The sequence below is a fragment of the Cetorhinus maximus genome, chromosome 28 (assembly GCF_964194155.1).
Source record: "Cetorhinus maximus chromosome 28, sCetMax3.hap1.1, whole genome shotgun sequence".
NCBI lineage: Eukaryota > Metazoa > Chordata > Chondrichthyes > Lamniformes > Cetorhinidae > Cetorhinus > Cetorhinus maximus.
In genome coordinates, this window is record NC_135906.1 from 23,653,747 (window position 1) to 23,666,922 (window position 13,176).

Sequence of the window (13,176 nt, forward strand, 5' to 3'; positions counted from 1 at the left end):
GGTGTCAAGATGGGGTGAGTTAGGGTGGGGAAATGAAGGTGTCAGGATGTGGTGAGGTTGGGAGGAGGGGGGCAATGAAGGTGTCAGGATAGGGTGAGGTTGGGAGAGAGTACGGGGAAGAAGGAGTAATGGGAGAAGACGGCAACTGCGGAGGAAGATGTAATGGGAGGGTGGAGGTGTAAGGGAAGGAGTTCAGAGGGGAGGAGGAGTGCGGAGAGGAGAGGGAGTCTAGGGGGCAGGGAGGGAGCCCAGGGGGAGGAAGGAGTGCAAAGAGGGGAGGGAGTCCAAGGGAGGAGTGTGGAGAGGGGAGTGAGTCTGAGGGTAAGAAGGAGTACAGAGAGGGGAGGGAGTAAGGCTGGTGGGAGAAGTAAGTAGAGAAAGGAATCGGGAAGGGGGAAGGACCAAGGGTGGCGGAGGAAGCAAGGATGTCTGAAAGAGTCAGGAAAGGGGAAGGACTAAGTAGGGGTGGAGTCCGGCAGTGGGGAGGCCAAGGGTGTGGGAGGGGTTGCAAAGAGGGGGAAGGGGTCCGAAGGGGTGAGGTGTCCAGGTGAACATGCAAGGGAGGGCTCTGATGAGTCCATGACTGCCTCTTGGGGAGCGTACTGAGGGTGGGCATGGAACGAGGAAATGGTGAGAATGAATGGGGACAGAGTGAGACAATAGGGTGGGAGGGTGAGGGTTTGATGGTAGCAGTAGAAGGGATGGCGAGGGTGATTGGTGGGAACTGGGAGGCAGGCACAGATCCTAAGGATGGGAAGGAGGTGGTCGGGGTGGTGAATCTGGATGGGAGTGGGAACTTCGGGAAGGAAGGGAACGTGCATGTTCACCTGGACATCCCCAAAGGAAAAGGGTTGTGGCTGGTAGGTCACGGAGAGGAGGTGGAAGGTGATGCTGGAGGGGTCAACAGTGATGGGGAAAGGAAATGGGTGACTGGGGGAAGGGAAAAGATGGGGGAACGCACGAGAAACAGAATCAAGACCATGCTGTCTAAATTGAAAGTGAAAGGTGAGATCAGGTGCTGCATGGGAGTGTGATCATTGGGTAGGCAGAGATGCAGGTCAACTCAGATGGACCACTGAAAGCAAACCCCAGCAGGCAGCATTGAAAATGCTCAGGACATTGAGGTGATTGTGATATGTGAAAGTTCCACGTGCGTGGGAGAGTGCTAGCACAAGCCTCCGATAGGCCCTGCCATGCAAACACTTCTCCCTCCAGAGTCACTCGTTGGCCAGCTGCTCCCTCTGCGGAACCAGAGGACAAGGTTGAGGGGCTCACAGGCAAAGGGGACTTGGAGGAAGCGGACAGCCGCTGAGATTCCCGAGTGGATGACCCAGGGGTGTCCAGTTGCTGCTGCTCCTCCCTTCAAGTGCCCAGGGGGCCCGACCTAACTTCTTGAGGGGAAGGAGCACCTGGAGAGACATCAAGGTGCCCCATTTCCATCTTGCGTTGCCACAAAGGAACTCACGCATGGCTCCTGCAATGGAGTGCAGGTCTGCACGCTCTTGGCATTCTGCTGGACCAGGGTCTCCATGGTGTGCCATCCTTCCCATGGAGACCTCCATACGCACACAAGTGGGGCACCACTTCAACAGAGACCAGACGGACTCACTATTCCGACTCATTTGCCACTCTGGTGAGAGCTTCAGGCAGCTCTGCGTGATGTTCCCACGCCTTCTGCTGACTCTCCAGGATGAGTTGGAAGGCTGAATACAGAGGCTCGTCATCTGACTCAGATCCCTTAGATGCCTCTTCCCCAGCAGTCCTCCAAATGCCGGGGAGCTCAGCTGAACCTGCCTCCTCCGACTGCGGACATGTGTCCGTGCGGTGATCACCAAATTATGAACCTGAGCCTGCTCTAGATTTATGTCCCACCGAGGTGTGTGTGTCTCTGCACTGGTGTAGGGTATGAGTAAGCGCTGTGACGGGTTTTCCAGGCTACTTATTTCCAGCTCTTCAGTGGAGGAGGTGTCGTCTTGGCTGAAAATGAGGACCTGGATGGAGCTGAGGGACTGGCTGGCTGAGGTTGTCAATCGCTTGGCAAAGCTTCCCATGAACCAAAGTAGAGATAATTAGTGCATGTCAGCAGAGTCAAAAGCAGGAGAGAGGGCACTGTCAGTTGCGTTGAGAGAGGGGTGATGTGGTGCAGGATCCTTATGAGGGTGTTTGCAGCTGACCTCACCATCACCACAGGCACAGTCCATGTCCTCACCAGTCAGCGCGATGGCACACTCCTCAAAGTGAGTGAGGGGCCGAATGTGGGCCACTCCACGGTGTGGGACCTCTCCTTGCTGATGTGAGTAGGCTTCTCCTGCGTGGAAACAGATGGAGAGAGTGTGAGCAGGACACATGGCACTGCATGGAATGTTTGTGTGGTGAGCAGAGCCATGGACAGGATGAGGACGCGAACTCGAGAGGATATGAGCCTGATGGCGATGTGAGGGTGTGAGTGAGAGTTAGTGGTATTGTCCGTTGAGGTGCGAGATCCCTCTGGATGTGTGATGTGTTTGTGACCGTGAGTTGAGAGTGATGAGAAGAGTGACTTATCCTGGCAGAACGGATGAAACCATTCATCCTGTAGTGGCACTGGGTAGCTGTCCTCTTTTGCAGGGCATTGACGCTGACCACCACTGTCACTACATCCCACGCTGGATTGGTGATGCAGCTGCCCATCCTGTGGCCAGAGCGGGGGTAGAGGACATCACGGCAAGTCTCCGTTGCATCCAAAAGGCGCTCAAGGGACACAGCACTGAAGTGGGGGGGTGCTGCAGTCTTTTTGCCTTTCGGGACCATGTCTTCCATGCAGCAGTCCTGGACTGGAAGCACAGAGGTGTGCGCAGGACTGCACTTTAAATGTGGCGCCTGGCTTGATGAAGTGGCATTGTGATGGTGTTGCAGGCAAATGAGAGCCCACCCACCATCCTGGGAATGCATAATGAATGCGGCAGGTTAGCAATGATACAGTGTGAGAGGCTGCCATTGTGGCTGGTTGGTAAAATGTCGTTTTACCCACCTGCTGATGCACTTAGTGCAAACCTGGGATGATTCCGCCCTAGGTCATTATCTAGACTCATCTGCTGGAAAGTGCTCACATCACAGGGGGTCCAACTTGGCTGTGATACCCATTCAAAATCCAATCGCTTATGTCTCGGAAGGCAGCTATTTGGAAAGTGCACTGGAGGTCTTTGAACATCAGTGGAACCTCAGTTTAGAATAGTAACGGAGGGAACAGAAAAAGACTCCTGTTGTCCTACCTGAATTTCTACGCCCTCTCTTGCCAGTACTGACTTGGCAGTCTGTAACTTATCCTGTAGAGTGTCAAAGGAGTTGTTTTTTTTATTATTGCATTGTGTATGTGCTCACCTACTGTGAAGCTTGTTTGGATGATGTTTTTTCTCTCAGCTTGGAGCACTTTAGATCCCAGCTGCCTGCACAGTGCTATAGCTGTGCAGCAGGTCAATTCTCAAGGAAATACAGTTCGAAATGAAGTTACGCAACCTGGTGGACTCTGATCTTTATTTGCAAATCATAACGTTGCTGGAAGATAAAAGCGAGCTGGGAACAAAGGATTGATTAATGGTTTGTTCTGTACATCTACTGAGAGCTGAGTGAGAGATGACATTGTATACTCTGAGCGCATGCTGTATGAGTCCATCACTTAGCATTGATGCTGGCTTTGTATGTAGTGAGGCCTTGCCACTTTTAAAAAGAAGCTGTTATCTTTCCCTATTGGTTCACTAGATGAATGCACTAGCTGATAATGAAAGATTCTGGCTGTAGCCTCAGGTGAGTTAGCTGTCCTCAATTAAAACAGCAATATTTACTTACAGTTCCTGGTAGAGAAAGGAGAAATTTGCCCTGGGCCCTCACACCTAATCACTCTTCATTGACTTTTATTGGAAATTTGCATGTGGGGTGACACAGTGAGGGTAGGTCCAGAACATAAGAACTTGGAACAGGAGTAGGTCATTCGGATTAAGGCTGATCTTCTATTTTAAATCCACCTTCCTGCATTATCACTTGATTCCCTTAGTGTCCAAATAACAAGTGTAATGCTCTCTTTTTGAACAGGTTGCAACAAAGTGCAGCACTTTGAAATAAACACTCATTATATAACATGGTCAAGGTTTTCATTCACAGCCCCTAAGAGTCCAACAATCTATATAACAATTGTTTGCAAATAGAATTTTATTTTTGCTTCTTTTCTCTCTCTCTCTCGAGAACTTTATCACACAAATGCCTATTTTCTGATTACAAACAGTGCAATTCATCTGACTCATGTTCCATACCGACCTTCAGTTTCTGTAAATCTAGTTAATCATTGTTTCCTCTTTCTATTTGTTTCTGATGGCCTGTGCCACACACAGCCAAATGGTCTGCTAATAATCACTGTCTAGGCCCAAGCATGAAGAATAGGCAACATTCAGGAGGTCCAACCATGTTTGTCAGCCCAAATCCTAGCAGGAGCCTAAAGCTTCAGGGACAAAAAGGAAGGAACTTTATCCTTGCCAAATGGCTACTATAAATCATGGCATATAAGCCCAACCAGGTGTATCAAACAACCCCATTTTTCCGTCCCCTACAATCATGTTTTTGTATATACTTGGAGTACGAGTTGACCCCTCTTTTCAGCCACACCACGCTATACTCAGATCCGTAGTCAGCCTCAATCTTTCACTTATAATTTTTACATTATACTCGGCGTATAAGTCAGCCCCCATTTTTGGAGGGATTTTTCGAGACTGACATCTACAGTACGTTAAATGGACAACTGCAAGTATTCCGTAAAATTTAATTTTGAGGAGCTGAATCAGTGCAAGTATTTCCTACAGTATTTTGAAGTGTAATTTTTTGGATTGTGCTTGCTAAAGCCAGCCCTATGGCTGTCTTTTCAATCCATTATTGGACCTAAAACCAAACTACCAGAGCAGTGTTAAATATTACAAGTAGTAATCTGCAGAATGTCCTTTACGTATGTGTTTATGGCTATGAAAAGAAGCCAGTTATTGAGACTAATCCTGTTCATTATCAGCAGGTGCAAGTATGAATAACCTTAAAGCTTCTGTTGAAATATAATGCAAACTTTGAATCTTGTTTAGAAAAATATATCAATAACCAGCAAACCAAACCAAAACTTTGTATAATATCTGAGGTAACCGCTTCCTCCATTAATGATGTTAAGAAGAGAAAAGAAAAGTCAGTGTTCATCGTGCTGTGAACTCAAAGAAATTTCTCACCAATGGTTGATATGTTGCAATCTCTAAATCCCTTAATTATGCTAATAGCTTAAAATCACACTATTGCTGATGCTTTTAAACAAATTTTAAAACACATAGAAAAGTGCAACGTGAAATTAATTTTCCATAATCTTGTTGGAATGTAATTGCTGTGCTGGAACTATAGGGCCGTAACTTCTGAGCTCCCCAGCGTCATATTGAGGTGGGGGGTACCCCAAATATGTGTTATGGGGGGTTGGGGGTACCCCAAACATGTGCTGGGGAATCTCTTGGAAGTTCACAGGTAAGCTTTGCACAGCAATTGCCCAGAAGTGAAACCCTCCCCTGGGCAATTGTCCTGCACTAGGAACCATACGAAAATGTGATTTAAATTGCAAAACCCTTCTAGCTTCTGGGTAGCTATTGTACAGACCCAGACTGACTGCACCCCCACAGGGACACATCACCAACCCAGGGCCATACCCGACTCTCAACCCCACCCAGGCCAGGCCTAAACCGACACAACCTGAGGCCCATTTACCCCTTCCACCCCCGTTCCTGAGACCTGAACCCACTCCACTCCCCGATCTCCGCTACCCCCTGCCCTCCAACCCTCCGGCACCTACCCTGCTCTCCGACACATCCCCGAAGCCCTTGACAACTCCCCGGCTCCCACCATCCCCTTACCCTAGACACTTACCTTCTCCTTGGCCTGTCAAGGACCTTTAAATTTCAGTCGACCTGTAAACTTACCTAGTTTACAGCAGCTAGTGCCTTAAAAAAGGGGGCAGGGCCTCCTTCCCTTCAACTCTGCTGCACTTCGACGCTAGACCCCAGGGACGCGCTGCTCTGCCTGGATCTCGCCCGGCCTGAGTCAGAATCCTGGGCTAGACAGGATGTGAAAAAAATATCTGGCAAGAAACTAGGCACGGAGTAGCAACTGATTGCCACTGCGAGGAAGTTCAAGTGCATTGTGTTTTCTTGAGTTTGCAATTTGTGACGTATTCCCTTCCTTTGTGCTTGTCTGAGAGGTTCTGACTGTTCAAATCTCTTGTAACACAGGTAAGCAACCTGAAGAAAATCCTTCAGAGCATGTTGGAATATTATCATGATGTAAGTATCTCTAAATCTGTGGTACGTTGGCATTATATTCAGAGTATATCAGCAATCTGAAATTTGCAATGTTGCCATGCATGGCAAGAAACCATAGATGTGCGTTTTCGATACATTAGGAGTTGTACAATACCGAAAATATTTCGGGGTCTTTAAAACTTGGTAAAGTTATGGTACAACAGCCTTATGCTATTTTCATTCTGGAAGACCCTGGGTCAAGAAATGAATGGTGTAATGTGCTGCTGTGTGCATGTTACTTATTAAGAAATACTTTCTATTTATGGTGCACCTAGCATGTCTTCAGTATGTGCCAAAGTGCATCAGTGCCCATTAATTACTATTTGAAATATATTTATTGTTTTATAGGCAAAAGAATACAAATTACATTTATTGTAAAATTTGGTGTTTAATCATATCTTCTCAGACCTGGACGTATGAGTTTCATTGTGGCTTTTGTGGTAGCATTTTTTCACCTTCATTATAATTGCTTTGATCACTGATGCTTATGCAGCAGATTACAAAACAGTGTCTTTCAGTGTGTGAAAGTTGGCATATTTCACTTTTCATAATCTTGATAGCTGCATTGTCGTTGACTGAGAGCATTGCTTGTAGTTATTTAGCCAGAAAGAAGTTTAGACAGAGCAGTTTTGATGTCACGTTACTCTGGAGCCTTTCATGAAAATCACTTTAGAGCAATGATTGCAATTGAGTCAGCTGCACCCATGTTTAATACTACTGCCTGTATTACTAAATTTATCAATCAAACTCCTCAGTCTAATGATGCTAAGTCCATATAATGCCTATTGTTCCAATTACAGGAAGAAATTCAGATTTTTTTTTAATTCATGAAAAGTGGTTTAAATTGCTGCATTATGATAATGGAGTATAAGTTGGGCAATACAAAGGGCCACAAGTTTAGTCGTCCCCTTTGCTCTCTTTCTTCTACCCTTTGGCGCCACCGTGAGAAGACAAAAGCAAAAAACTGCGGATGCTGGAAATCCAAAAAATTCTGTTGAGCTCTGTTGAAGGGTCATTCAGACTCGAAACGTTAACTGTGTTCCTCTCTGCAGATGCTGCCAGACCTGCTGAGTTTTTCCAGGTAATTTTGTTTTTGACTGTGAGAAGACAGTCTGCCAAGGAGCACTGTGAGTAGGCCATCACCTTGGTTCATTGGCACCACTCACCCTCTCTGAATCATAAGCTAGTGGGAGTTGAGCCCACAATAGCACACAATGTCAGCCATCTGTCAGTTCTGTTGGATGTGCAAGGTGGTAAACTGTGAGAGGCCTGTCTTCTCAGGTGAATCTAAAAAGTTTCATGGCAACTATTCAAAGAGCAAGGAGTTCTCTTGGATCTTCTGACCAAAACTTCTCCCTCAACCAGCATCATCAAAAACAGTGTGTCTGGTGATTTATACATTATAGAACACTGAAGGGGCATCCTAAATATGAGAGTAGATTCCATATAAATGTCCCTCCTTCCTGCTAATAGCAAGCTGAAGGGTTGTATAGAGCTCTACTTACAGCCTAGTCAATAAATATGGTGATGTTCCAGTACGTACAGACCAGAGGTTCACAGTCTGCTTTATATTGGGTTGGCTAACTTCACATAGGGCTCCAACTGGAGCACTACATTGGAATTTATTGCCTCCAGGCTAAGAAAGGAAAAACCATCCAGGGCTTCCTGGTTTTCTGTCCAGTGACCACTGGAAAATGTACATATAGCCTTTTGGTTACAATATTAAACTACTTACCAATTCTTACTACAAAGTCTTAAAAAAACTACTTGCGCAAAGTTGAACTCGAGCCTTGTGTAGAATTGCACCCATCAGTTCCTTCGGGAAAGAAAAGAAGAATGAGGAAAATGTGAAAGAAAATTAGAATAGACTGGCCTGCGTGCTGTGCATTGGCAGGGTAGATTAGGTGAGAAAAATGGTCAAAAAAGGCAGCAGTAAACCTTCAAAACTAAAGCCTGGAAGCATCAGTTTTCCCATATCCTATAACACTAGACCCAGCAATCCCCATTAGTTATGGACATTAATACTGAATATTGCAGCTTTGAAAATACACCTTCAAAACAAAGACACTATACCTGCTTGTAGAAGTGTTTTCCAACTATTAAATTTTTGATTTTGACAGAGTCTGTTGCCCTGTAGAATTATTAATGAGTGTTTCAAGTTAACTTTGTTTCAAAAATATATTTTTCTTCAGGTTCTAGGTCACCAGATTTCTGAGTACAATCTGCCAGAAGTTAATCTAATCGGAGAACACTCGGATGCAGCAGAGCTCGGCCGAATGCTGCAGCTTGTACTTGGCTGCGCCGTCAGTTGTGAGAAGAAACAAGGTAAAAATGCCAACCGTTATAGCGGGCCATGCAATATCTCCTAACTTTATGCTGGGCAATTACCACAGCATTCTGTATTGAGGAATGGGATGCTGCAGTCGATTATTGAATGTTATCCTTGCAGCTCTGCCACCTGGTTTCAAATACATCCCAGACTTGTACGGATGAAAATCTGTTCGGCCAATCTTGGTCATAAGAGTTGTTCTTTTTTTCATTCATGGGATATGGGCATCACTGGCAATGGCAGTATTTGTTGTCCATCCCTAATTGCCCTTGAACTGAGTGGCTTGCTAGGCCATTTCAGAGGGCAGTTAAGAGTCAACCACAAGAGTCAGGCCCACATGTAGGCCAGACTGGATGAGGATAGCAGATGTCGTTCCCAAAAGGACATTAGTGAATCACAGAATTTTAACGGCACAGAAGGAGGCCATTCAGCCCACCTTGTCTGCACGAGCTCTCCAAACGAGCATTATAACCAAGTGCCATTGCCCTGCTTTTCCCTGTACCCCTGCACATTGTTTCTATTCAAATAATCATTTAATGCCCTCTTGAATGCCTCGATTGAACTTGCCTCCACCACACTCCCAAGCAGTGCATTCAATCCCAAACCACTCGTTGTGTGGAAAAGTTTTTTCTCATATCACACTTGCTTCTTTTGCAAATCACTTTAAATCTGTGCCTTCTCATTCTTGATCCTTTTATGAGCAGGAACAACTTCTCCTTATCTACTCTGCCCAGCCCCCTCATGATTTTGAACATCTCTATCAAATCTCCTCTTAGCCTTCTTCTCTCCAAGGAGAACAGTCCCAACCTCTCCAACCTATTCTCATAGCTGAAGTTTCTCATCCCTGGAACCATTCTTGTAAACCTCTTCTGCACTCTCTCCAATGTGTTCACATTCTTCCTATTGTGTGGCACCCAGAACTGTACATAATACCCCAGCTGAGGTCTAACAAGTGTCTTATACAAATTCAACATAACCTCCCTGCTCTTGTACTCTATGCCTCTATTAATAAAGCCCTAGATAATATATGCTTTATTAACTGCTCTCTCCACCTGTCCTGCCGCCTTCAATGATCTATGGACATATACACCCAGGCCTTTCTGCTCCTGCACCTCTTTCAAAATTTCACCCCTTATTTTATATTGTCTGTCCATGTTCTTCCTACCAAAATGCATCACCACACGCTTCTCCACATTGAACTTCACCTGCCACCTATCTGCGCACTCCACCAACATCTGCAAACTTTGAAATTATCCCCTACACACCAAGATCTAGATCATTAATATATATCAGGAGAAGTAAGAGTCTAATACCGAGCTCTGGAGAACTCCACTACAAACCTTCCTCCAGCCCAAAAAATATCCATTGACCATTACTCTCTGCTTCCTATTTTTCAGCCAATTTTGTATCCACGTTGCTCCTGTCCCTTTTGTTCCATGAGCAATAACTTTTCTCACAAGCCTATTGTGTGGCACTGTATCAAATGCCTTTTGAAAATCCATGTACATCACATCAACAGCATTACCCTCATGGACCTTTTCTGTTACCGCTTTAAAAAAAAAACTCCAGCAAGTTAGTTAAACACGATTTCCCCTTTAGAAAGCCATGCTGGCTCTTCCTTATCAACCAATATTTTTCCATCTGACACTTAATTCTATCCCAAATAATTGTTTCTAGAATCTTGTCCACCACTGAAGTTAAACAGACTGGTCTGTAATTGCTGGGCTTATCCTTACAACCCTTTTTGAACAAGGGTGTAATGTTTGCAATTCTCCAGTTCTCTGGCACCACCCCTGAGTCTAGGGAAGACTGAAAGATTATGGCCAGTGCCCCTGCAATTTCTACTCTCACTTCCTTCAATATCCTTGGGTGAATCTCATCCAGTCCCGGTGCCTTGTCAACTTTAAGTACCGACAGTCTATTCAACACTCCCTCCTTATTAATTTTGAACCCTTCTAGCGACAGAGTTTCCTTGTCTGAAGAAACTAGTCAAGGACAAGGGACAGGAGGAAATTTTTTATTTCTTCATTCTCGGTGTTGTTGGCAAGGCCAACGTTTGTTGTCTATGAACTCAGTGCACTGGGCAGTTAAGAGTCAATGACTTTGGTGTGGGCATGGAGTCACATGTAGACCAGATCGGGTAAGGGTGGCGGATTTCCTCCCTTGAAGGACATTAGTGAATCAGAATGGGTTCCTATACTAGAAAATGTTTCTTCACCGAACAGCAACTGTTTGCTGATGACTTAAAAAAAAATACAAAAATGTCATTAATAGAAATTAAAAGTTCATGCTTCTAAGGAATTTGAGACTTAATTTTGGGAGGTGGGGAAAGGGATGAGAGAGACCCCAGACCTAACTGCTCCAGCATGTTGCACTTAGCTTTGCTTTAACGCTTAAAAAAGGCAAATGGTTGTTGCTAACATTTTTTTTGTTAAAATTATATATAAATTGTTCATTCCTGCCCTCTTCCCTGAAGGTCTGTGGTTCTTTCCAGGTCATGGATCTCTCTATCTGCCATTAAGCCAGTTGTTTTCCATTTGTAAAATCCTTTTTTTTTCTCTGCCTCCAACCCGGCCCACAAATGGAATGCTGTGCTGGCATGTGGCATTCTGTTAAACAACCCACAACCCAGCTGCTCAATGGCAAAATGCAGCAGAGTTCAAATGGCAGTCAAGGCTAGAATTAGAAATCTGCCCTTGAGAAGAGGGACTTTTACGTTCTAAAACAGCACTCCCTAGCTCGAGTTTCTTCTGAAAGTTCTCTACGTAACCGAGATTCTGGTCGCTGAGACTACTTCAGAATAATTTATTCAATGTATTTTATTTTTAACACGATGAATATGGTACTGTTTGATAACTGAAGCACTTTTCCCTTTCAGAGTACATCCAGCATATCATGACGCTGGAGGAGTCTGTTCAACATGTTGTCATGACGGCCATCCAGGAGGTAAGCAGACCACAGCTGAATGTAGCTCCCGACGTATAAAAGCAAAGCACTTGTTTACCCTGTTTGACATTTGGCTGATCCGTTTACAGTGAAAATGTAAAAGCAGAGAGAATATAGTAGATATGTGATGATAAAAAACAAAAACAGAATTACCTGGAAAAACTCAGCAGGTCTGGCAGCATCGGTGGAGAAGAAAAGAGTTGACGTTTCGAGTCCACATGACCCTTCAACAGAACTGAGTGTAGTTAGGAGAGGGGTGAAATATAAGCTGGTTTAAGGTGGGGGGGCGGGGGGAGAGAAGTTGAGGGTGGGGTGGTTGTAGGGACAAGCAAGCAGTGATAGGAGCAGTTAATCAAAAGATGTCACAGACAAAAGGATCAAAGAGGTGTTGAGGGTGGTGATATTATCTAAGAAAAGTGCTAATTAAGAATGGATGGCAGGACACTCAAGGTACAGCTCTAGTGGGGATGGGAAAGACTGACAAGGTATTAGTTGTAGATTTAAAAATAATGGAAATAGGTGGGAAAAGAAAAATCTATATAAATTATTGAAAAAAACAAAAGGGAGGGGGAAGAAACGGGGTGGGGATGGGGGGAGGGAGTTTAAGATCTAAAGTTGTTGAATTCAATATTCAGCCCGGAAGGCTGTAAAGTGCCTAGTCGGAAGATGAGGTGCTGTTCCTCCAGTTTGAATCACTTTAGATCTTAAACTCCCTAAATAAATAAGTATAGCGCTAGGATGAGGTAGCGGGGGGACTAGGAATAGATATCATGAAAGAAAGAATTGGCATTTAAAAAGCACTTTATTGTGTCCTTGGGACATCCCATATGTTTTTTACAACCAACATTTTTTTTAGTGAGGTCCAGGCTGCTTTGCAGGAAAATGCAACAGCCAAATATGTACAGCAGGGTATCACAAATAATATTCTGTTTCTTTTTTGGGTTGATTGAAGGGTGACTCGTGGTCAGGATACAGGAGAACTCCCTGCACCCCTGCAAATAGTGCCACCAGGTTTCTTATGTCCACCCTGAACAGGCAGATGGAGTTCTTGTTTTAATGCCTTGCTCCAAAGGAAGGCCTATCCAACAGTGTAGCACTACATTAGAGTGTCAACCATTTTATGTGTTCAAGTCCTGGAGTTGGGGCTCAAATCCACAAATGTTTTAGACTTTGAGGCGAGAGCTAAGTTGACACTATAATTTTTGCCCTATAATTAGAAATCCTGAATTTAATAGAAGCTCAATGATGAATAAAAGATGTTTATATTTCTTGTAAGATTCTAATGATCTTCCTATACATCAGGTCTTTTTAATACCCATTCTCCTGTTTCACTGTGGTGCCCCTCTGTTGGTCGGTTGATTGTATACTCATGAAACTGAAAATTGGGTATTCTCTAAAGGCAAAATAATTAAATTAAAAATATCTAACTCTATCTTTCGAAGCTCTACTGCTGATTTTAAACGTCTTGATCAATTCCCAGTGTATATCTCTCTTGTTACCATCTACTTTAGATTTCCTGCCGGTGTACATTGGCATTCATCACTTCACTATTAGTGA

The 13,176-nt window shown here is 44.6% G+C and overlaps 1 protein-coding gene across 1 annotated transcript in view; it reads left to right on the top strand.

Moving 5' to 3' along the window:
- The window catches only part of hook2 (hook microtubule-tethering protein 2), a 50,781-nt gene that overhangs the window by 7,031 nt on the left and 30,574 nt on the right, over window positions 1-13,176 (top strand). The window contains exons 4-6 of the mRNA XM_078531425.1: window positions 6,276-6,326; window positions 8,537-8,669; window positions 11,552-11,619. Coding sequence (XP_078387551.1) covers window positions 6,276-6,326; window positions 8,537-8,669; window positions 11,552-11,619 — 252 coding nt within the window. The remainder of the gene's footprint in view (window positions 1-6,275; window positions 6,327-8,536; window positions 8,670-11,551; window positions 11,620-13,176) is intronic.